Source organism: Lithobates pipiens, unplaced genomic scaffold (assembly GCF_037356315.1).
Source record: "Lithobates pipiens isolate NorthernLeopardFrog02 unplaced genomic scaffold, aLitPip1_a1.2 Scaffold_30, whole genome shotgun sequence".
Taxonomy (NCBI): Eukaryota; Metazoa; Chordata; class Amphibia; order Anura; family Ranidae; genus Lithobates; species Lithobates pipiens.
This window is the reverse complement of record NW_027507791.1, coordinates 33,512,092-33,534,189: the sequence shown is the minus strand read 5'-3', so window position 1 is coordinate 33,534,189 and position 22,098 is coordinate 33,512,092. Positions and strand designations below refer to the sequence as shown.

Here is a 22,098-nt window from a genome sequence, read left to right as displayed (position 1 = left end):
GCCTGGTACGGTTCAGGCGGGGGGGAACTCTCTCGTCCCCCCTCTTTTCCTGTGGTCTGCCAGGTTGCATGCTCGGATAAAGGGTCTGGTATGGATATTTAGGGTGACCCCCACATCAATTTTTAATTTGACGCGGGGTTCTCCTTAATATCCATACCAGACCTGAAGGGCCTGGTAATTGAATTTGAGGGAACCCCACACCTTTTTTTTTTTTTTTTTATCAATGACTTTCAATGAGTGTTCTCTGTATTACGGGAGCGAACAATTCATTATAGCCGCGAGTGATTTTAAAAGACTTTTTTTCCTGCAGAAATGACACTTTGTGTAGGTACAGTTCTAAGCACAGGAAACATGCGCCCCTTCACAGGCATACTATACACACCCCCAGGTACAAAATTTAAAGGAATATGACACTTTTATTGTTTCACTTTAATCATTATTAAAATCACTGCTCCCGAAAAAACTTCAGTTTTTAAAACTTTTTTTTGCATTGATTCATGTCCCCTGGGGCAGGACCCGGGTCCCCAAACACTTTTTAGGACAATAACTTGCATATTAGCCTTTAAAATTAGCACTTTCGATTTTGAATGTTCGAGTCCCATAGACTTTAATAGGGTTCTAAAGTTGACACGACGTTTAGGTCTGTTCGCAGGTTCTGGTGCAAACCGAACAGGGGGGGTGTTCGGCTCATTCTTAATCCTCATACACCATACCATTAGAGATACAGCATCCTATCTGAATCCCTTCCCTTGATCTAAAGCTGATATGCTTGGTAATTAAATTAAATTGGATTTTAAAGAATACGATAGAATAATATAAGAATAAAGGTATTGTGCTTTACTCAGTCAAGAGTTATATTGATTGATTTATGTATCACAGAGGAAATAAGGGCTATGGGAGGGTTGTAATCCCCTATTGTTAAAAATTGAAAGCAGTGATGACTTGTAATCCACTTTTCATATATTTGTCAGGCTAGGAGCAGATAACAGGTAACAGTTCAGGTGTGCTGATTATACAGAGTTCAAAGAACAAGAGCACATACCATGAGCAGGTCTAAGAAGAGCAGGTCAGCTGGGACTTGTAGTTCACCGCTGCATATGAAGGTAGATGTTTGCTGGACCTTGTAGTTCACCGCTGCAGATGAGGATAGATGTTAGCTGATGCTTGTAGTTCACCGCTGCAGATGAGGATAGATGTTAGCTGATGCTTGTAGTTCACCGCTGCAGATGAAGGCAGATGTTTACTAGACCTTGTAGTTCACTGCTACAGATGAGAGTACTACATTAGAATCAGGCAAAGCGTAGTCTAGGCAAGCTGGGTCATACACAGGTAGATCAGAGTCCAAACGATACCGAATCAGAAACGAGCAAGGAGGGTCAAACAAGCCGGGTCATACACGAAAGACACAGAGTAGATATCAGCTGGATCAAACACAAAAGTAAACTCAATCACTGTTGTTTCCCAGGCAAAGGCTGTGCCAGGTGTATGTGCTCGGTCCTAAAGGGAACCTAGTACTGAAAATATTAAGATGTAAGAGTGTTAAAATAAAAGTGGGTGAACCGAAGGACTCTGTGGGATGGTCAGTGGGTGGTTTTGGTGGGACGACCAGTGAGAGGGCCCTGGCAATGTAAGGGTCGGGGCCCAGGCCAAAATCTGTGTAAGGGGCCCCAAAATTTCTAATGGCTGCCCTGTACATAGGTGGGGGGAGATCTTACAGGGAGAGTAACTGTTTGAAGAACTGCTCAGCAAAACAGGTGGAGCCCCCTCTGATCCTCAGGGAATACCACTACCCATGTAATATTCCTTCTCTGCCTGTCCTTTGCATCATCTGCCCTGTGTTGGAGGGATCAGTGGCATCACTAGTCCTGGTGTCACCTGGTGTGATAAAACATGGTGTGGCCCCCCACACACTTAACAGGCTTGTGCTTCGGCATGGCTCTCCCCCCTAACAATGGATGGATCTGGGATGGGATTGGGGGAATGGATGGAACTGGAGTTGGATCGGGAGATGGATAGAGCTGGGATGGGATCAGGGTGATAGATGGCGTCTGGATGGGATCGGGGGAATGGATGGAGCCAGGATGGGATCAGGGGGATGGATGAAGCTGAGATGGTTTGGAGTATTGATGGAGCCAGGAACGGGGGAATGGATGGACCTGGGATGGGATTGGGGTGGGGTAGATGGAGCCAGGATTGGATCAGGATTGGGGTGGGGTGGATAGAGTCAGGATGGGATTGGGGTGGGGTTGATGGAGCCAGTATGGGATCGGGGGATGGATGAAGCTGAGATGGTATGGAGTATTGATGGAGCCAGGAACGGGGGAATGGATGGACCTGGGATGGGATTGGGGTGGGGTGGATGGAGCCAGGATTGGATCAGGATTGGGGTTGGGTTGATAGAGTCAGGATGGGATTGGGGTGGGGTTGATGGAGCCAGGATGGGTTTTGTGAGATGGATGGGGCCAGGATGGGTTTTGTGGGATGGATTCAGCTGGGAAAGGATTGGGGGATGGATGGAGCTGGAATGGGATCCAGGGGAAGATGGGGCAGGATGGGATTGGAGGTGGCTGGAGCAGGATGGGATTGGGGTGGATGGAGCAGGATGGGATCGGGGGTGGATGAAGTGGGAATGGGGTCAGGGGGTGGATGGAGCAGGATGGGATCAGGGGTGGATGGAGTGGGAATGGGGTCAGGGGGTGGATGGAGCAGGATGGGATCAGGGGTGGATGGAGCTAGGATGGAATCTTTGGGGATAGAGGATATGTGCTAGGGGGTGCTTTGGGAGGGGAGAAGAATTGTGCTAGGGTGGGGGTCAAACTTCAAATCTGCCCCCTCCTTGTACTTCTAGTACAAGTCCTCTCTAACCCAAAACAAAGCACCCCCTAGCACCTATCCTCTATCCCCCTCCCAAAATCACTTCTGGCAGCATAATTTTTACCTGCCAATGCCCCCCTCCCAATCACCACACCCCCCTCCTCTGCAGTACTCCTGTTACATACCTTAGGGCAGGGGCTGTAGCGTGGATGGTGTCCCTTCTCCTCGGCTCTTCTTCCCATCCTGTATATATGTCAGAGCTGAGAAGGGGCATTGAGTGTAGCCGGTGGGGACTGAGATGTGATTGCAACCACATTGTGTGTGGTGTGTGGGACGGTCGGACCCTGGGCACCTCTGTCTCTGCTTCACTCCCTCCTCCCCCACTCTGCCCGCACATCGCATGGAGCTGGGGAGATTTTGGAAGGGAAGGAGGGAGCCGTGATGCACCTCTCAATGTGAGTGAAAGTGCCAGTCTAAACCTGGTGTCACCCTCTGGCAGGTGTCACCCAAGTGTGGGCCGCACCCCCGTAACAACGCCACTGAAAGGGATCTTACCAGATCACTCAGTTCTGATAGGTGTGTGTCATGGGAGTGCGAGGTATCTTCCACCTCAGAGACTTTGTTCTCCTCTGTTGTCAGCCTTTCCTGGGTCTTATCTAGGTCATGCCTGATCAGTGTGCATTCTGCAGAGCAGTGGTCTATGATCTATCCGCCCCATGGGTTCAGCCTCGCTCGCACTTATGGCCTCCAGGATGGGTCTGGTGATTGCTTCATGCTCTGCTGAGAGCTCCGGATCATCAGGAAGATCTCCCCCAGTGTATTACCCGCTCCATCCTTGCAGCGTTCTGTTTGGTGTGCTGATCTGCTGACTGAGAAGACAAGATGGCGGGGCGGACCCAATCTCCATGTCTCTCATAGAGTGGGTCAGGTGTTCCTTCTGTACTTTCCGAGCCCTCTTGGCAGCTGATGAGGGCATCCCCGGGATGAGGGCACTGAGCCCTGCCTGGATGTGTGCTCTGAACATGAGCAAAACTGCTCCTAAGGACCGGATGAGTGCAGGATAGACGGAGCTCTGAAGAAACGCTTGCTGCCTCGCCTACATCTGGCCACGCCACATAATTTAATATATTTTATATTAAATTGCCCTTAAAGTGTTTTGTGAACCATCACCTTGTAAAACAATCCATTGCGTTTAAATAGAAATGAAAGGCAAAGCATTTGTGTACAGATATAAAATACATCAGAAATACTTTTTCCATAACCTCTGTTCCCCGCTGCATAAGGAGTGTAAAGCCGAGCTCCACCCAGAAATTGAACTTTCCCTGTTCTGATTTCCCCCCCTCTGGTGTCACATTTGGCACCTTTCATGGGGAGGGGGAGAAGATACCTGTCAAATCCCGATATCTGCTCCAACTTCCGGGGAAAATACACAAAATCTATGCAATGCCCGGCAAATCCTCCTTCCCTCGCTGTCTTCTAGGAGACACACAGGTCCCAGAAGAGAAGACAGCAGGGACCAATCAGAACGTGCAGCGTGACTCGCACATGTGCAGTAGGGAACAAGGAGTGAAGCCAAAAGTCTTCGCTGCCTGGTTTCACTTACCAGGAATGGCAGCGGTGGCACCCCGGGAGTTGATATGAAGATCAGCTGGGGTGGTGACATTGCGGGCTCCCTGGACAGGCGAATGTCCTTATATTATTTTTTTGCCAACGGCGGACCTCGGCTTTAAGTAGGTGGGGTGGAGAAACAGCAGAACACCAGTCTTCCCAGTAAAAGGCTGTGAGGGTGGAATCGGCCATTGGAGGACAGGCAGGCTGGTCTTCCAGCACAGCTAGAACAAAGCTGGGAAAAAACTCTAATGCCTAGAGTGGTCAGTTTGAAATAGGAAACAGGGGAACTGGCAGGATCACCTGATATTCCACACAAAGAAAGCAATAAAAAGAATGAGATATTGTTTAACACAGTTACCTGGTACAGCAGGCACATATCAGAAATATGAAATGTTGAGATAACATTCTTTAACCACTTCAATACCGGGCACTTTCACCCCCTTTCTGCCCAGGCCAATTTTCAGCTTTCAGCGCTGTCACACTTTGAATGACAATTACACTGTCATTCAACACTAACCATATGACATGTGCATTCTTTTTCCCACACAAAGAGCTTTCTTTTGGTGGTATTTGATCACCACTCGCTTTTTTATTTTTTGCGCTACAAATAGAAAAAAAAACATTTTTTGAAAAAAAAATACATGTTTTTCTTTGTTTTTGTTATAAAATTTAGTAAATAAGTATGTTTTCTCCTTCACTGACGAGCACTGATGAGGTAGCACTGATGGGAACTGATGAGGTTGCACTGATGAGGAGGCACAAATATGCAGCACTGATGGGCAGGAATAGGTAGCACTGATATGCAGTATGGATGGGCTCTGATAGGTGACATTTATGGGCACTGATGAGCGGCAATGATGGGCACTGATGGACAGCACTCATGGGTGGCACTCTTTTGTGGCACTGATAGGCAGCACTGATGAGGAGGCACTGACTAGCATTACTAATAGGAACTGATTGACTTCCCTTATGACCACTGATTGGTATTACTGGCAGGCAATGGTGGACATCACTGATTGGTCTGCACTGATTATCAATTCGCTGGTTATCACTGCAGACCCCCCTATCAGGAGAGCCACTGATTGGCTCTCCTCTACTCACACCTGTCGGTGCAAATAGACAAAAGCAGATAAACAGCACTTCCTGGTTACCATGTGATCAGCTGTGATTGGATACAACTGATCATGTGGTAAAGAGCCTACCTCATAGGCTCTTTACCTAGATCGGAGAAGCGATGTGTCGAACCGACACACCGCACCACTGATTGCAATGCTGTGCTTCCCTGATGGCACGCATGAGCGGCTTATCCTGCTGTACATCATGTGACACTCAGTCAGGAAAGCTGATCCCCGCTGTGGCCATCATTTTGCTATTGGCCGGGTGGGATGTGGTTAAATATATGTTTTGAATCCCATTATCACCCCCTGTAGTGAATGGTATCAATCTGATCTGTTGACTCTCTTGCCTGTGTTCTGTCAGATATGGTGACCCATCAGATTTAATAACAGGAGTGACATTCTGTCGCCGCCATCTTGGTACACCCCTCAGTCATCCACAGTAAGGATACAGTGAGAAATCGGAAAGTGGACATCTTGTTACACCCACCAGAGTCTTGCATTGTACACTTATTTTTACAAGTGAACTCAGCTTATATAGTCAAACTGAGTATTTTTAAATCCTCCAGACTGTTTTGATGTTGATTTTTCTAATCAGCGCTGTTCTATCATATTAGCAAACATGTGAGATCACCATGCCCGCTGCTGCTTTTAAAATTCAATATGTAAACATTCAAAATACTTAATTTGACTATATAAGCTGAGTTAACTGTTAAAAATAAGTGTGTAATGCAAGACTCCGGTGGGTGTATAAAGATGTCCGCTTGCCACCTTCTCACTGTATTCTTACTGTGGAGGAGTGCGGGGTGTAGCAAGATGGCCACGACAAAACTTCACTTCCGTTACTAAATCTGATGGGTCACCATATTTGACAGAACACCCGCAGCTCTGGTAGTGTCCTATTACATCCAATTGTGATGTGAGAAATGTAAAAGCACACAAAGGTCAGGAAGAGTTCAGGCATGTGTCAGCGGTACCCAGTATAACTTCCTTGTAGGGAAGATGTTCTTTTCTGAATGAAGTGTTCAAAGCACCCAGAATCATTTTATGTATTTATCCAAAAAAATAAAGTTACACTTTAACAGCAGATATGAAACAATAATAATTTATATTTTCCAGAAATACCAGCAAATGGAAAAAGACCCGACTTCCTTCTCTCACACCTTGTTACAAGATATTCAGGATCGGGGAAGAGAAGCTGTGATTGGACTCTGGGAATGTCTCTATGAACTACGGAAAGATCATCCTCATCCTAATTTATTGTCGGTTCTGGATGAGATCACACAGACAGGTAACAGGACTTTGTGTTTTCAGACAACAATGTGATAAAATAATGATTGGCACTAATTATCCCAAAATAATGATTGATACCAATTATCCCAAAATAATGATTGGCACTAATTATCCCAAAATAATGATTGACACCAATTATCCCAAAATAATGATTGACATTTTATTATTGACATTTTATTATTACATTTTTGGGGATATTTATAATAGCAAAAAGTAAAAAAAATATATATTTTTTCAAAATTGCCACTATTTTTGTTTATAGTGCACACAATATAAAAACAGCAGAGGTGATCAAATACCAGCAAAAGAAAGCTCTATTTGTGGGAAAAAAAGGACAGACATTATGTTTGGGTACAACGTCGCTCGACCGCACAATTGTCAGTGAAAGCGACACATATCACAAAAAATGACCTGGTCAGGAAGGGGGGAAATTTCTCCGGGGCTGAAGTGGTTAACTAGTAGCTGACCGCCAGCCGCCAAATGTCGGCCAGGCGGCGCAACTATTGTGGCGGGAGGCCATCATATGACGGCCTCCCGTTTAAACAGGGAATGCGCGCGATCGTGCGCGCGCATCCCTGTTTCTTCGGTGGCGGCGTGTCACGGAGACGCCGCTCGCCACCGAAGGGGGTGAACAGCCATTCGTTATGGCTGTTTACCACGTGATCGGCCGTGATGAAGTCACGGCCGATCACAGATGGTCACACCCCGAACGTGCACGGCGCATGCTCGCGATCGCGAGCGCGCTGCGCGTGCACGTCGGTGGCGGTGTGTTCCCCGGGAACACTGCTCGTCACCGACGCTGGTAAACAGCCATTGGCCGGCTGTTTACCCACGTGATCGGCGGTGATCCTTTCACAGCCGATCACTAAAATGTAAACAAACCGCGGTAACGGGATGTTACCGGGTTCTCCTCCTCACACACCGATCGTGTGTGAGGAGGAGATTGCGGTAACATCTCGTTACCGCATACAGTGTACACCAATCATACTGATTCCCCCCCCAAATAAAGAGGACCTGTCACCACCCCTCATAGTACCTGTCAATCACAGTCCATCAGAGTACCTGTCACAGTCCATCAGAGTATTTGAGTACCTGTCACAGCCCATCAGAGTACCCGAGTACCTGTCCCAGCCCATCAGAGTACCCGAGTACCTGTCCCAGCCCATCAGAGTACCCGAGTACCTGTCCCAGCCCATCAGAGTACCTGTGTACCTGTCCCAGCCCATCATAGTACCCGAGTACCTGTCCCAGCCCATCAGAGTACCCGAGTACCTGTCCCGGCCCATCAGGGTACCCGAGTACCTGTCCCGGCCCATCAGGGTACCCGAGTACCTGTCCCGGCCCATCAGGGTACCCGAGTACCTGTCCCGGCCCATCAGGGTACCCGAGTACCTGTCCCGGCCCATCAGGGTACCCGAGTACCTGTCCCGGCCCATCAGGGTAACCGAGTACCTGTCACAGTCCATCAGGGTACCGAGTACCTGTCACAGTCCATTAGAGTACCGAGTACCTGTCACAGTCCATTAGAGTACCGAGTACCTGTCACAGTCCATTAGAGTACCGAGTACCTGTCACAGTCCATTAGAGTACCGAGTACCTGTCACAGTCCATTAGAGTACCGAGTACCTGTCACAGTCCATTAGAGTACCGAGTACCTGTCACAGTCCATTAGAGTACAGAGTACCTGTCACAGTCCATCAGGGTACCCGAGTACCTGTCACAGCCCATATGAGTACCCGAGTACCTGTTCCAGTCCATCTGTGTACCAGAGTACCTGTCACAGTTCATCTGAGTACCCGAGTACCTGTCACAGTCCATATGAGTACCTGTCACCGCCCTTCAGAGTACCCAAATACCAGTCACCAAACCATCAGAGTACCTGTCACCAGGCCATCAGAGTACCCGAGTACCTGTCACCAGACCATCAGAGTACCCGAGTACCTGTCACCAGGCCATCAGAGTACCCGAGTACCTGTCACCGGGCCATCAGAGTACCAGAGTACCTGTCACCAGGCCATCAGAGTATCCGAGTACCTGTCACCAGGCCATCAGAGTACCCGAGTACCTGTCACCAGGCCATCAGAGTACCCGAGTACCTGTCACCAGGCCATCAGAGTACCCGAGTACCTATTTGCAGCCCATGTCTCATAGAATATACGTTGGTGTGTTTGCTTTCCAAAATGGGGTAATTTTGTGGGTAATTTCACTGTCCTGGTGCTCCAGGACCTTCAAAAGTGTGATATGTAGGAATGAAATGAGATGTGTCATTTATGCTCCTAGAATGCCTGAACGTACTACTTCAATGTTCGGCCTCTCTATGTGGCCAGGCTGTGTAAAAGTCCTACACATGTGGTATCGGCATACTCGGGAGGAGTAACAGAATGTATTTTGGGGTGTAATTTTTGCTATATACATGCTATGTGGTAGAAATATCTTATAAATTGACAATTTTGTTCCACATATTCCAAAAACTTCTGGAAAAAAAATGAACCCTTCAAAAGACCCATTATGCCTCACAGATTATATGTTGGGGTGTTTGCTTTCCAAAATGGGGTAATTTTATGGGAAATTCCATTGTGCTGGTACTCCAGGGCCTTCAAAAGTGTAATAGGTGGTTGAGAAATGAGATGCGTCATTTTTGCTCGTAGAACGTCTGAAGGTACTACTTCAATGTTGTTGCTCTGTATGTGGCCAGGCTGTGTAAAAGTCTCACACATGTGGTATCGCCGTACTCGGGAAGAGTAGCAGAATGTATTTTGGGGTGTAATTTGTTGTATGCATATGCTGTGTGTGAGAAATAACCTGATAATATGACAATTTAGTAAAAAAAAATAAAAAATCTTCATTTTGCAAAGAATTGTGGGAAAAAATGACAACTTAAAAAAACTCACCATGCTATTTACTTAATACCTTGGGATGTCTACTTTGTAAAAAGGGGTCATTTGGGGGGTATTTGTACTTTCCTGACTTGTTAGTGTCTCAAGAAATGAGATACACCTGATGTACTGAAGGCCTGATCAGAAGTGATCAATTTTCAGTGATTGGCACCATAGATTGTTGACTCTATAACTTTCACAAAGACCAAATAATATATACAAATGTGGGTTATTTTTACCAAAGATATGTAGCAGTATAAATTTTGGCCAAAATTTATGAAGAAAAATTACTAATTAGCAAAAATTTATGACAGAAACGAAGAAAAAGGCATTTTTTTCACAAAATTTACGTTTTATTTTATTTATAGCACAAAAAAAACCACTAGTGATTAAATACCACTAAAAGAAAGCTCTATTTGTGTGGAAAAAAGGACGCAAGTTTCATATGGATACAGTGTTGGATGTCTGAGTAATTGTCATTCAAACAGTGAGAGCGCTGAAAGCTGAAAATTGGTCTGGTCAGGAAGGGGGTGTAACTGCACTGTATTGAGGTGGTTAAAGAGCGCCCTGGTAGAGGTCCCCATATTCTGACCATATATAAATATATAGAAGTGATCTGATTAATATTGTGTTCTGACTGATTGTATAAATAATATACCGGCCATATTAGATCTTAGTGTATTAACCCTTTCACTGCCAGGGCAGTTTTTGCATTTTTTATACATGTTAAGTAAGAAAGCCAGTATTGTGGTCTGAATTTATGGGAGGAGCCCAGGGGGTATTTAAGCAGACCACTCACCCATGCTCCTTGTCAGTTCCAGTGCATGATACCCTCCCCCCTTTTCAGGGCACTTCTCAGCACATTTCTCTCCACGATCATTTATTACTTATCTTGGGTATGCCCCTTTTATTGGCAAACCGGCCAGATGACCAAGGCACACCTCAGGTCTATTTTATGTTTTAAGTCATGTCGCGTGTTTGTGATCCACAGTTGTCTCGGTCATAGGGCCACAACCATTAATGGCACATTTTAGGCCTAAAGATTAGTTAAAATCCCCACACATTATATATATTCTGAAGGAAACAGTTTATCAAACATATTTGCAGTAAAAAATATATTTTAGTGCACAAAACACAATATATTTCAAATTTTTCTTAATAAAATATAAATGTTGTGGTATAGATACCCAAAGGGTCAAACCTTAAAACTAATCTCTAGCTTTGATTTGACTAATTAGTTTGGTCCATGCTGGCCCAAGTGCTCTGTATAAACTCTACACAGCGCTTTGTTCTGGCTATGGGACTTAAACATCCCATCCCACATCATGACATCATCTACCCACCTCTCCACCTCAGCCAATCAGAAGAAGCTTTGTATTTATTCAGGTGCACATGTTAGTGTAGGAAAGCATTTCACAACCTTTTTCTAGTCAAGGCACCCTTGAAAAGTATTTTCAGTCTCACACCACCCCAATCTAAGGCTTGGTTCACATTGCTGCATGTCACAGAACACTCACAAAATGCATATGTTCCTGACACACAGATAAACATACTACTAATTACCAGAAGTGCAGGGGCGACTGTGACGGACCCCCATATTCAAGAGGAATATGTCCACAGTATAAGCTTCCCTTGCCCGGTACCAGCATGATCCAAGATCCCTTAGTCCACCCAGTTACTTGTTGAGACATCAGTGTAGGGTGGTGGAAAACACAAGACTGTTTATTCAAACACAGGTACAGAGAGATATACACTCCGGGGACAATCCTCCCTTCTTTGCATAATGACACAGTTTGGGGTTAGGGATGAGCTTCGAGTTCGAGTCAAACTCATGTTTGACTCGAACATTGCCTGTTCGCCTGTTCAGCGAACAGTGAACAATTTGGGCTGTTTGCGGCAAATTCGAAAAGCCGGAACACCCTATACAAGTCTATGGGAGAAATCTAAAGTGCTAATTTTAAAGGGTAATATGCAGGTTACTGTCCTAAAAAGTGTTTGGGGACCCGGGTCCTGCCCCAGGGGACATGGATCAATGCAAAAAAAAGTTTTAAAAATGGCCGTTTTTTCAGGAGCAGTGATTTTAATAATGATTAAAGTGAAACAATAAAAGTGTAATATTCCTTTAAATTTCGTAGCTGGGGGGTATCTATAGTATGCCTGTGAAGGGGCGCATGTTTCCCGTGCTTAGAACTGTCCCTGCACAAAGTGGGTTCCCCTAGATTCAATTACCAGGCCCTTCAGGTCTGACATGGATATTAAGGGGAACCCCGTGTCAAATTAAAAAAAAAATTGACATGGGGGTCCCCCTAAATATCCATACCAGACCCTTTATCCAAGCACGCAACCTGGCAGGCCGCAGGAAAAGAGGGGGGGACGAGAGAGCGCCCCCCTCCCTCCTGAACCGTACCAGGCCACATACCCTCAACATTGGGAGGATGCTTTGGGGGTCTGTGACCCCTCAAAGCACCTTGTCCCCATGTTGATGAGGACAAGGGCCTGCTGGCGGGGGGCTTATCAGAATCTGGAAGCCCCCTTTAACAAGGGGACCCCCAGATCCTGACCCCCCGTTTGAAATGGTAAGGGGGTACAAAAGTACCCCTACCATTTCACAAAGAAAGTGTAAAAATGGTTAAATAAGACAAACACACTTTTGAAAAATTCCTTTATTAAAAATAAAAAAAATAAAAAAAAAAGATTCCAGCGGTGCTAATCCACTCTTGCTATCCAGCGACGAATCTCCGGGGTCCAGCGATGGATGATCATATCCAGCGACGGGGGATCTCTCAGTCCAGCGCTGTCCATACATCCGTCTTCTATCTCCACTGCGGAGACACTGCGGAGATCCCAGCGCTGGCGTTTCTTATATTAGGAGGGCGGGGCCACCCGTCACTTGACCCCTCCCCTCTGATGCTGGTGAGGGAAGCCAGGGGTTCCCCAGTGACATATGGGTGACCCCGCCCCCTCTGATGTAACGGAAACCTGCTATGTGTCTTTCATGTTCTATCTTAGCTGCCCTAATTGCACCCTTACAGTTCTTGCTGCATTTTTTATAAAGTCTGAATGCTGATGATCCCTCGACCTTGTATTTTTTGATGGCCTTCTCCTTTGCTTTTATATGCATTTTTACATTGGAGTTAATCTATCCAGGACTTTTGTTCACTTTGTTTTGTTTATTACCCAATGGGATGCATTGGCTAATGCCCTTATTTAATATGCTCTTAAAGCAAACCCATCTCTCCTATGTGTTCTTTGTTCCTAAGATTTTATCCCAATTCATGCCTTCTAACAAAGTTTGTAGTTTAGGGAAGTTGGCTCTTTTGAAATTCAGTGTCTTTGTATTCCCCATATGTTTCCTATTTGTGTGATTTATACTAAAGCCAATTGACCTGTGATCACTGTTTCCTAAATTGCCTCGTATTTCCACATCCGTGATCAGGTCTGTATTGTTGGTAATCAGTAGATCTAGTAACACTTTATTTCTAGTTGGTGCGTCTACCATCTGACCCATAAAATTGTCCTGCAAGACATTTAGGAACTGGAGAGCCTTAGATAAATGCACGGTTCCCTCCGCCCAGTCTATGTCTGGATAATTAAAATCCCCCATTATGATAACACTGCCCATCCTTGCTGCTAATCCAACTCATGATAGGAGATCCGTCTCCCCCTCCTCCCTCAGGTTAGGGGGCCTGTAGCATACTCCCAGTAATATTTTCCCCTTAGCTTCATCCCTTTGGAGCGCTACCCATAACGATTCCATCTCCTCCCTAGTTCCCTTAGTGATGTCATCTCTCACATTCACTTGTACAATTTTCTTGATATATAGGCATACCCCTCCCCTTTTTTACCCTCTCTATCGGTGCGATAAAGGGTATACCCTTGAATGGTTGCCAGCTAATCATGAGAGCTGTTGAACCAGGTATCTGAAATTCCCACAAAATCCTCCTTGTACAACAGTATCTCTAGTTCACCCATTGATTTGATGAATTTGATCATTGATTAAAAGACCAGATCTACAGGATGAGATTACTGCTTTACAACAGGAAATTTTACCGTTGCAACATGTAACCCAATTTGCTGTGTTGGATAAACAACTCAATGAAAAAGTCAACAAAATTGAGATGGACACTATTGCTGGAAAGAAAGAGAAGCTCCTTTGCGATTAATTGGACTATGAACTTAATAGTGTTTATGTTTGGAAGAAAACACGCCCTTTGGTTCATTTTGGCAATTCACACAAGAAACGGGTTAGCTTCTCTGACACAGAACCAGAAATTATAAACAACACTCTTGCATGTCTGATGGTTCTTCTGATCAATCTGGAGCTTCCGGTGTCACCAATGAGGAAAGTAAACCCGTGTCCTCAAAAAACGGACAACACAAGTTCAACAGCAAGAAGTTTCATCACAAGGAAACAAGGGGACACATAGGCGATTCTACTCAGACATGTTATGCCCTCAGAGCTCAGAAGAGTACTTACAACAATGTGATAAATGTATCACACAGAGGAGTGTTAACAGATGAAGAAATCTCCCTTTTATCCAAGGGCTTGAACTTTTGTTCTCATTCACATTTTGATCCATTTAATACCATATTGGACATGAATAAATGTATTCATAATTTAACTGTTGACATTATTGCAATGAAGACGATGATATACAAGGAAATTATATTTCTACTGCTGAATGCCCTGTTGTTGCTAGTGTTTTGTACTTTATAGAGAATTGTGCGATTATTGATATGGAGGATCTTGAATTTGAACATTTCCCATTGTCTGGATGGACTGATTGTGGTGGCACCTGGAGAGTTCCCTTCTGTGCCATCAAATTTTTATCCAATACAGTCCAGCAATCCAGACATGGATAAATTCCATAAATTGGTAGAGAGAGATCTGTTTGATTTAGCTACACACACGCCATTTCAATCTCAAATTTAACCACTTAAGCCCCGGACCAATTTGCAGCCAAAGGACCAATCCCTTTTTGCGATTCAGCACTGCGTAGATTTAACTGACAATTGCGCGGTCGTGCGAAGTGGCTCCCAAACAAAATTGGCGTCCTTTTTTTCCCAGAAATAGAGCTTTCTTTTGGTGGTATTTGATCACCTCTGCGGTTTTTATTTTTTGTGCTATAAACAAAAGTAGAGTATATAATATTTTTTACTTTTTGCTATAATATCCCCAAAATATATATATAAAAAAACATATTTTCCCTCAGTTTAGGCCGACATATTCTTCTACATATTTTTGGTAAAAAAAATTGCAATTAACGATTATTGATTGGTTTGCACAAAAGTTATAGCATTTACAAAATAGGGGATAGTTTTATAGCATTTTTATAATTTTTTTTTACTAGTAATGACGGTGATCGGCGATTTTTATTGTGACTGCAACATTATGGCGGACACATCAGACATTTTTGACACATTTTTGGAACCATTGTCATTTTTATAGAGCAATCAGTGTTATTTAAATGCACTGATTCCTGTGTAAATGACACTGGCAGTGAAGGAGTTAACCACTAGGGGCTAGTGTAGGTGTTATGTATGACGTTATGCGTTTCTTTTATTGTAGGGGGGCCTGGCATGTGACATCACTGATCGTCCTTCCCCATAAAAGGGAAGAGACGATCGGTGACAGCCACACAGAGAAGCACGGGGAGATGTTCGCTTACACAGACCTCTCCTCCTTCTTCAGCTCTGTGACCCAATCGCGGGACACCAGTGGTGATCGGGTCCTCTGGTCCCGCGCCCATGGTCAGGGAACACAGGACCGGAACGCCGGCGGCGCGCTCCCGACCCACGGCTGGGCACTTAAAAAGCAACGTACAGGTACGTGCTTGTGCCCAACCATGCCATTCTGGTGACTTACATCGGCGTGAGGCGGTCCTTAAGTGGTTAATGAGACAATCTCTCCTGTCTTGAAAGATCCGCTTTGAACAACCTTATGGAAGATAAAGGGGGATCAGTGGTTGTTTTAGACACTATTACATATAGGGATGAGGCCCTCGCACAGTTAAGGGGCACAGATACCTATGTTCCACTTAAAAGCAACCCCACAGATAAGTATAAAATATCTTAATAAATTTGATTAACAAAGGGGCAAGTTTAGGGGAATTCACTCCCAAAGAAGCATGAACATGAATTCCAGATTTTCCTATTGTACCAATTTTCCATCATCTCCCTAAAGTCCACAAGGGCCTTGATCCACTATGTGGCAGACCGATGGTTTTGGGTATTGGATCCCTAATGTCTCGTACACACGATCAAACAATCCAGTGGAAAAGACAATCCCGCCGTGTGTGGGCTCCGGCTGACTTTTTTACCCAAAAGTCCGGTGGACTAAAAGAATTTTTGCGCTCCAATCTGACTCGCATTTCGGCAGACAATCCGGCCGTGTGTGTGCCAGTCCGCCGTACTTTTGAAATGAACAGACTTTTCCCGCCCGGAGAAAAGTCTGCTCATTTTGAGTGTGTCTCCAGGTAGCCGGGGCCAGGAGGCGTCACTGGCCCCGTCACCTGGTATGGACTTAAAGGGGAATCCCTATGCTGAAAAATCGATGTGGGGTCCCCCCCAGGTCCATATCAGACCCTTATCCGAGCACGCTACCCGGCCGGCCAGGAAAGGGGGTGGGGACGAGCAAGCACTTTTACTAGCGGAGGAGCCCGGCTTTCTTCTTCGCCATCATAACGCCATCACCAACGTGACATCATCCGGTGATGTCCCTATATAAGTCGCCGCACACCGCATTGTGACCGGAGAGAGCAATGAGGCAACATCTCCAGAAGAGAAGAACAGAAGAGAAGAACAGAAGGCCAGAAGACAGCGGCGGCAGAAGACCGGGCCACCGCTTGTAAAAGAGCTAGAAGATTGCGCGGTGGCCCGGCAAGAAGAAGCGAAGAGGGAGGACAAGACCCCCGAAGTCGGAAGAAGAGGGCGGCGGCAAAGAAGAAAGCCAGGCTCCTCCGCTAGTAAAAGAGCTAGCAGAAGATAGCGAAGGAGTCCGGCGAGAAGACCCCCGAAGACTGAAGAAGACCCCCGGAGCTGTGCAATAAACTATTTTAACCCTTGTGTGTGGTGTTTTTTTTTCTCTTTTTTTCACAGGTGAATGGGTAGGGGTACATTGTACCCCATACTCATTCACAAAGGGTGGGGGGCCGGTATCCAGGGGCCCCCTTATTAAAGGGGGCTCCTGGATTCCGATAAGCTCCCTGCCCGCAGACCCCGACAACCAACGCCAGGGTTGTCGGGAAGAGACCCTTGTCCTCATCAACACGGGGACAAAGTGCTTTGGGGGGGTCGCGAGGCCCCCCTTCCCCAAGGCACCCCCCATGTTGAGGGCACGCGGCCTAGTACGGCTCAGGAGGGGGGGTGCTCGCTCGTCCCCACCCCTTTTCCTGGCCGGCCGGGTAGCGTGCTCGGATAAGGGTCTGATATGGACCTGGGGGGACCCCCACGCCGATTTTTCTGCATAGGGATTCCCCTTTAAGTCCATACCAGGTGACGGGGCCAGCGACGCCTCCTTCGCTGGCCCCGGCTACCTGGAGATGCGCTCAAAATGAGCGGACTTTCCTCCGCGTGTGTGGGCAAGTCCGTTCATTTCAAAAGTACGGTGGATAGTCCGGCGGACTTAGTACGCCGTATTAGTCCGCTGAAAAAGTGCCGTGTGTGGGCAAGTAGCTCGTTTGGAAAGTCCAGCGGACAGTCCGCCAGACTAAGTCTGCCGCATAGTCTGCTACGTGTGTACGCGGCATTAGTGAACGCTTGGGACAATGGATGGATGGACAACTTCAGCCATTGGTATTTAGTTTACCCAGCTATTTGAGGGACACTAATTATTTGTTATCGGTTATGGACAAACTTGAGTGGTGTGAGAACTATATCTGTATTTCATGTGATGTGTCCAGTCTGTATTCCTCCATGCCACACACATTGGCAAATACTTCCATCTCATTTTTCTTCAACATTGCACTGATTTGTCATTGGAATTTATGTGGTTTCATTTAGGAGACTTTAGATCTTTTATTGACTCTTTCACTATGGTGTGAGGCCACGATGGGAGACAAATTTTCTCCCTCACTTGCCAACCTATTTATGGGTTGGTGGGAGCGGTCCCACATCTTTGGAGAGGTGAACCACTTCAAGAGTCACATTATTTCATATTTAACTGGTTGCTGACCGCCAGCAGTCAAATGACGACCAGGCGGCGCACCTATTGCGGCGGGAGGCCGTCATATGACGGCCTTCCATTTAAACAGGGAATGCGTGCGATCGTGCATGCGCATCCCTGTTTTTTCAGTGGCGGCGTGTCACGGAGACACCACTCGCTACCGAAGGGAGTGAACAGCCATTGGTTATGGCTGTTTACCACGTGATCGGCCGTGATGAAGTCACGGCCGATCACAGATGGTCACACCCTGACTGTGCACGGCGCATGCGCGTGAGCGTGCTGCGCATGCACGTCGGTAGCGGCGTGTTCCCCGGGAACACTGCTCGTCACCGACGCTGGTAAACAGCCATTGGCCGGCTGTTTACCCACGTGATCGGCTGTGATCCTTTCACAGCTGATCACTAAAATGTAAACAAACCACGGTAACAAGATGTTACCGGGTTCTCCTCCTCACACACCGATCGTGTGTGAGGAGAAGATTGCGGTAACATCTCGTTAACGCCTACAGTGTACACCAATCACACAGATTCCCCCAATAAAGAGGACTTGTCACCACCCCTCATAGTACCTGTCAATCACAGTCCATCAGAGTACCTGTCACGGTCCATCGGGGTACCCGAGTACCTGTCACGGTCCATCGGGGTACCCGAGTACCTGTCACGGTCCATCGGGGTACCCGAGTACCTGTCACGGTCCATCGGGGTACCCGAGTACCTGTCACGGTCCATCAGAGTACCCGAGTACCTGTCGCGGTCCATCAGAGTACCCGAGTACCTGTCGCGGTCCATCAGAGTACCCGAGTACCTGTCGCGGTCCATCAGGGTACCCGAGTACCTGTCGCGGTCCATCAGGGTACCCGAGTACCTGTCGCGGTCCATCAGGGTACCCGAGTACCTGTCGCGGTCCATCAGGGTACCCGAGTACCTGTCGCGGTCCATCAGGGTACCCGAGTACCTGTCGCGGTCCATCAGGGTACCCGAGTACCTGTCGCGGTCCATCAGGGTACCCGAGTACCTGTCGCGGTCCATCAGGGTACCCGAGTACCTGTCGCGGTCCATCAGGGTACCCGAGTACCTGTCACGGTCCATCATGGTACCCGGGTACCTGTCACAGTTCATCTGAGTACCTGAGTACCTGTCACAGTTCATCTTAGTACCCAAGTACCTGTCACTGTCCATATGAGTACCTGTCACCGCCCTTCAGAGTACCAAAATACCAGTCACCAAGCCATCGGAGTACCTGTCACCAGGCCATCAGAGTACCCCGAGTACCTGTCACCAGGCCATCAGAGTACCCGAGTACCTATCTCCAGCCCATCAGAGTACCCGAGTACCTATTTGCAGCCCATGTCTCATAGAATATACGTTGGGGTGTTTGCTTTCCAAAATGGGGTCATTTTGTGGGTAATTTTGCTGTCCTGGTGATCCAGGACCTTCAAAAGTGTGATGGGTAGGAATGAAATGAGATCTGTCATTTATGCTCCTAGAATGCCTGAACGTACTACTTCAATGTTCGGCCTCTCTATGTGGCCAGGCTGTGTAAAAGTCCTACACATGTGGTATCGCCATACTCGGGAGGAGTAGCAGAATGTGTTTTAGGGTGTAACTTTTGCTATATACATGCTATGTGTTATGCCCCGTACACACGACCAGACTTTTCAACATCAAAAGTCTGACGGAATGATTCCGGCAGACTATTCGAACGTGTGTGGGCTGCAGCGGACTTTTGATTTGCAAAAGTCTGACAGACTTTAGAAATGGAACATGTTTCAAATTTTTCCGACAGAACTCTGCCGGACCCAGAAATCCGCTCGTGTGTGTGCTAGTCTGACGGACTAAAACCGACGCTATGGCAGCTATTGGCTACTGGCTATGAATTTCCTTATTCTAGTCCAGTCATACGTCATCACGTTCGAATCCGTCGGACTTTGGTGTGAGTGTGTGTGGCCAAGTCCGTTCATTCGGAAAGTCCGTCAGAACTCTGTCAGAACTCCGTAGAAAGTCTGCCGGACTTAAGTCCTGTCGTGTGTACGCGGCATTAGAAATATCTTATAAATTGACAATTTTGTGTAAAAAAAAAAAATGCGTTTTCATTTTTTTTCCACATATTCCAAAAACGTCTGGGAAACAATTAACCATTCAAAAGACTCATTATGCCTCACAGATTATACGTTTGGGTGTTTGCTTTCCAAAATGGGGTCATTTTATAGGCAATTCAATTGTCCTGGTACTCCAGGGCCATCAAAAGTGTAATAGGTGGTTGAGAAATGAGATGCGTCATTTTTGCTCGTAGAACGTCTGAAGGTACTACATCAGGGTTGGGCCTCTGTATGTGGCCAGGCTGTGTTAAAGTCTCGCACATGTGGTATCGCTGTACTCGGTAAGAGTAGCAGAATGTATTCTGGGTGTAATTTGTTGTATGCATATGTTGTGTGTGAGAAATAACCTGATAATATGACAATTTTGTTTCAAATTTCTCTTTATTTATATTATAAAACATACATTCAAAAAATTTTCCATTCAATTTTCACATCATTATAAAACATTCCCCATACACAACAACAACAACAAAAAAAAAAAAAAAAAAAAATTGTCAGTACTAATCCATTCGATCCCCCTCCCTTACATAAATTCCCACAATTTTCCTGAGGTACTCAATTCCTCCCATTTCTTCCAATAGTCCGACATCGGTTTTTCTACATATCCCTCTTGTCTAATCTGTTTCTCCATGAAACACACCTCGCTCATCTCATAGTTCCACTCTACTATTGTTGGGGCTACTTCCTTTTTCCATTTCTGTGCTATTACAGTTTTAGCTATTGTAGTTATTTGATAAAAAAATTCCATCTCTTTTCGTTTTAGTTTTTCAGATGTATGGGAGAATAGTATTGTCTTTATATCAAGATTTATTCTTATATCTGTCAGTTCCTGATATATTTTTATTATCTTACCCCAAAACATTTTTATCTTCCAGCAACTGTACCAAATATGTTCTAGAGTACCCTTCTCCTTCTTACATCTCCAACATAATTCAGAATTCCGTTTATTTATTTTATTCATAATCACTGAGCTTCTATACCATCTTAATAGAATTTTATAATTTTTTTCTTGATATTTAATAGCTAAGGGTGTTTTATATATTCCTTCAAATACCTCTCCCCACTCTTTCTCTGTCAACTCCTGCCCTATTTCTTCCTCCCATTTTTTTATTCCTGCTATTTTTTTAATATCCCCACCAGGAAGTAATAGGTTATATATCTTGGCTAATTTCTTATTTGCTTTATCCTTGTTCATTGCTATTTGTTCAAATATGGTTGGTGGTCTATTAATCATTATCTTTATTGGGTCAATAAATGCCCTCAGCTGTAAGTACTGAAACCATTTGTTTTTATACTCTTGCCCCAATTCCTGAAACGTTGGAATATTTCCATCATTTAGGATTTGTATTATCCGGTCATGTTCTTCTATATTCCATTTCAAAAATGTATTATCTTTTATAGCTGGCCTAAATTCGGGATTACCAAATAAAGGGGTCATAGGGCCTATTGATGATGATAGTTGTTTTTTCTTTATCATATCATCCCAGATTTTTAAAGTTGTTTTTACAAAAATAGGCATTTCCTTCCTCTCTGGTCTTGACTTAGGTTTTATCCATGGCTGGTGTTTTATTTTAGCCCCTAATATATCTTCCTCCAATTTTATCCATTGCTTGTCTTTTTCATTATGCTGCCAGTCGATTATTCTCATTAAAGAGGCAGCTTGTGAATATTTAAAAAAGTCAGGCAATGCTAATCCACCATTATTTTTCGTTCTAATTAATACCTCCCTACCTACTCTAGGGGTCTTATGTGCCCATACAAAGCCTTCTACCATTTCTTTCAGATCTTTCATAATTTTTTTTGATGGTATAATGGGTACCGTTTGAAAGATATACAGCATAATTGGCAAAATCTCCATCTTTACAATATTTATTCTCCCAAACCATGATTGGGTTATTTTATCATATTTGCCTAGAAGTTTCTTTACCTTCTGAACTGCCAGGTTGTAATTCATATCTTGCAAAAGTTTTAAATCTCTTGGAATATATACTCCCAAGTATTTTATCACATCTTGCTTCCATTTAAATGGAAAATTCTTTTGTACAATAGTTTGAATTTTCTCTTCTAATGTAATATTCATTAATTCAGATTTGTCATAATTTACTTTGAAATTACTAATTTCACCAA

General features: G+C 45.3%; 2 protein-coding genes across 2 annotated transcripts in view; both read left to right on the top strand.

Annotated features, from left to right (window-relative positions):
• LOC143942156 (uncharacterized) overlaps positions 1-22,098 on the top strand; it is a 1,285,630-nt gene that overhangs the window by 1,080,221 nt on the left and 183,311 nt on the right. The gene's annotated exons all lie outside the window — the stretch shown is intronic.
• Positions 6,664-22,098, top strand: part of LOC143942638 (NACHT, LRR and PYD domains-containing protein 3-like) — a 95,846-nt gene continuing 80,411 nt past the window's right edge. The window contains exon 1 of the mRNA XM_077464002.1: positions 6,664-6,831. Coding sequence (XP_077320128.1) covers positions 6,672-6,831 — 160 coding nt within the window. The 5' untranslated portion in view covers positions 6,664-6,671. The remainder of the gene's footprint in view (positions 6,832-22,098) is intronic.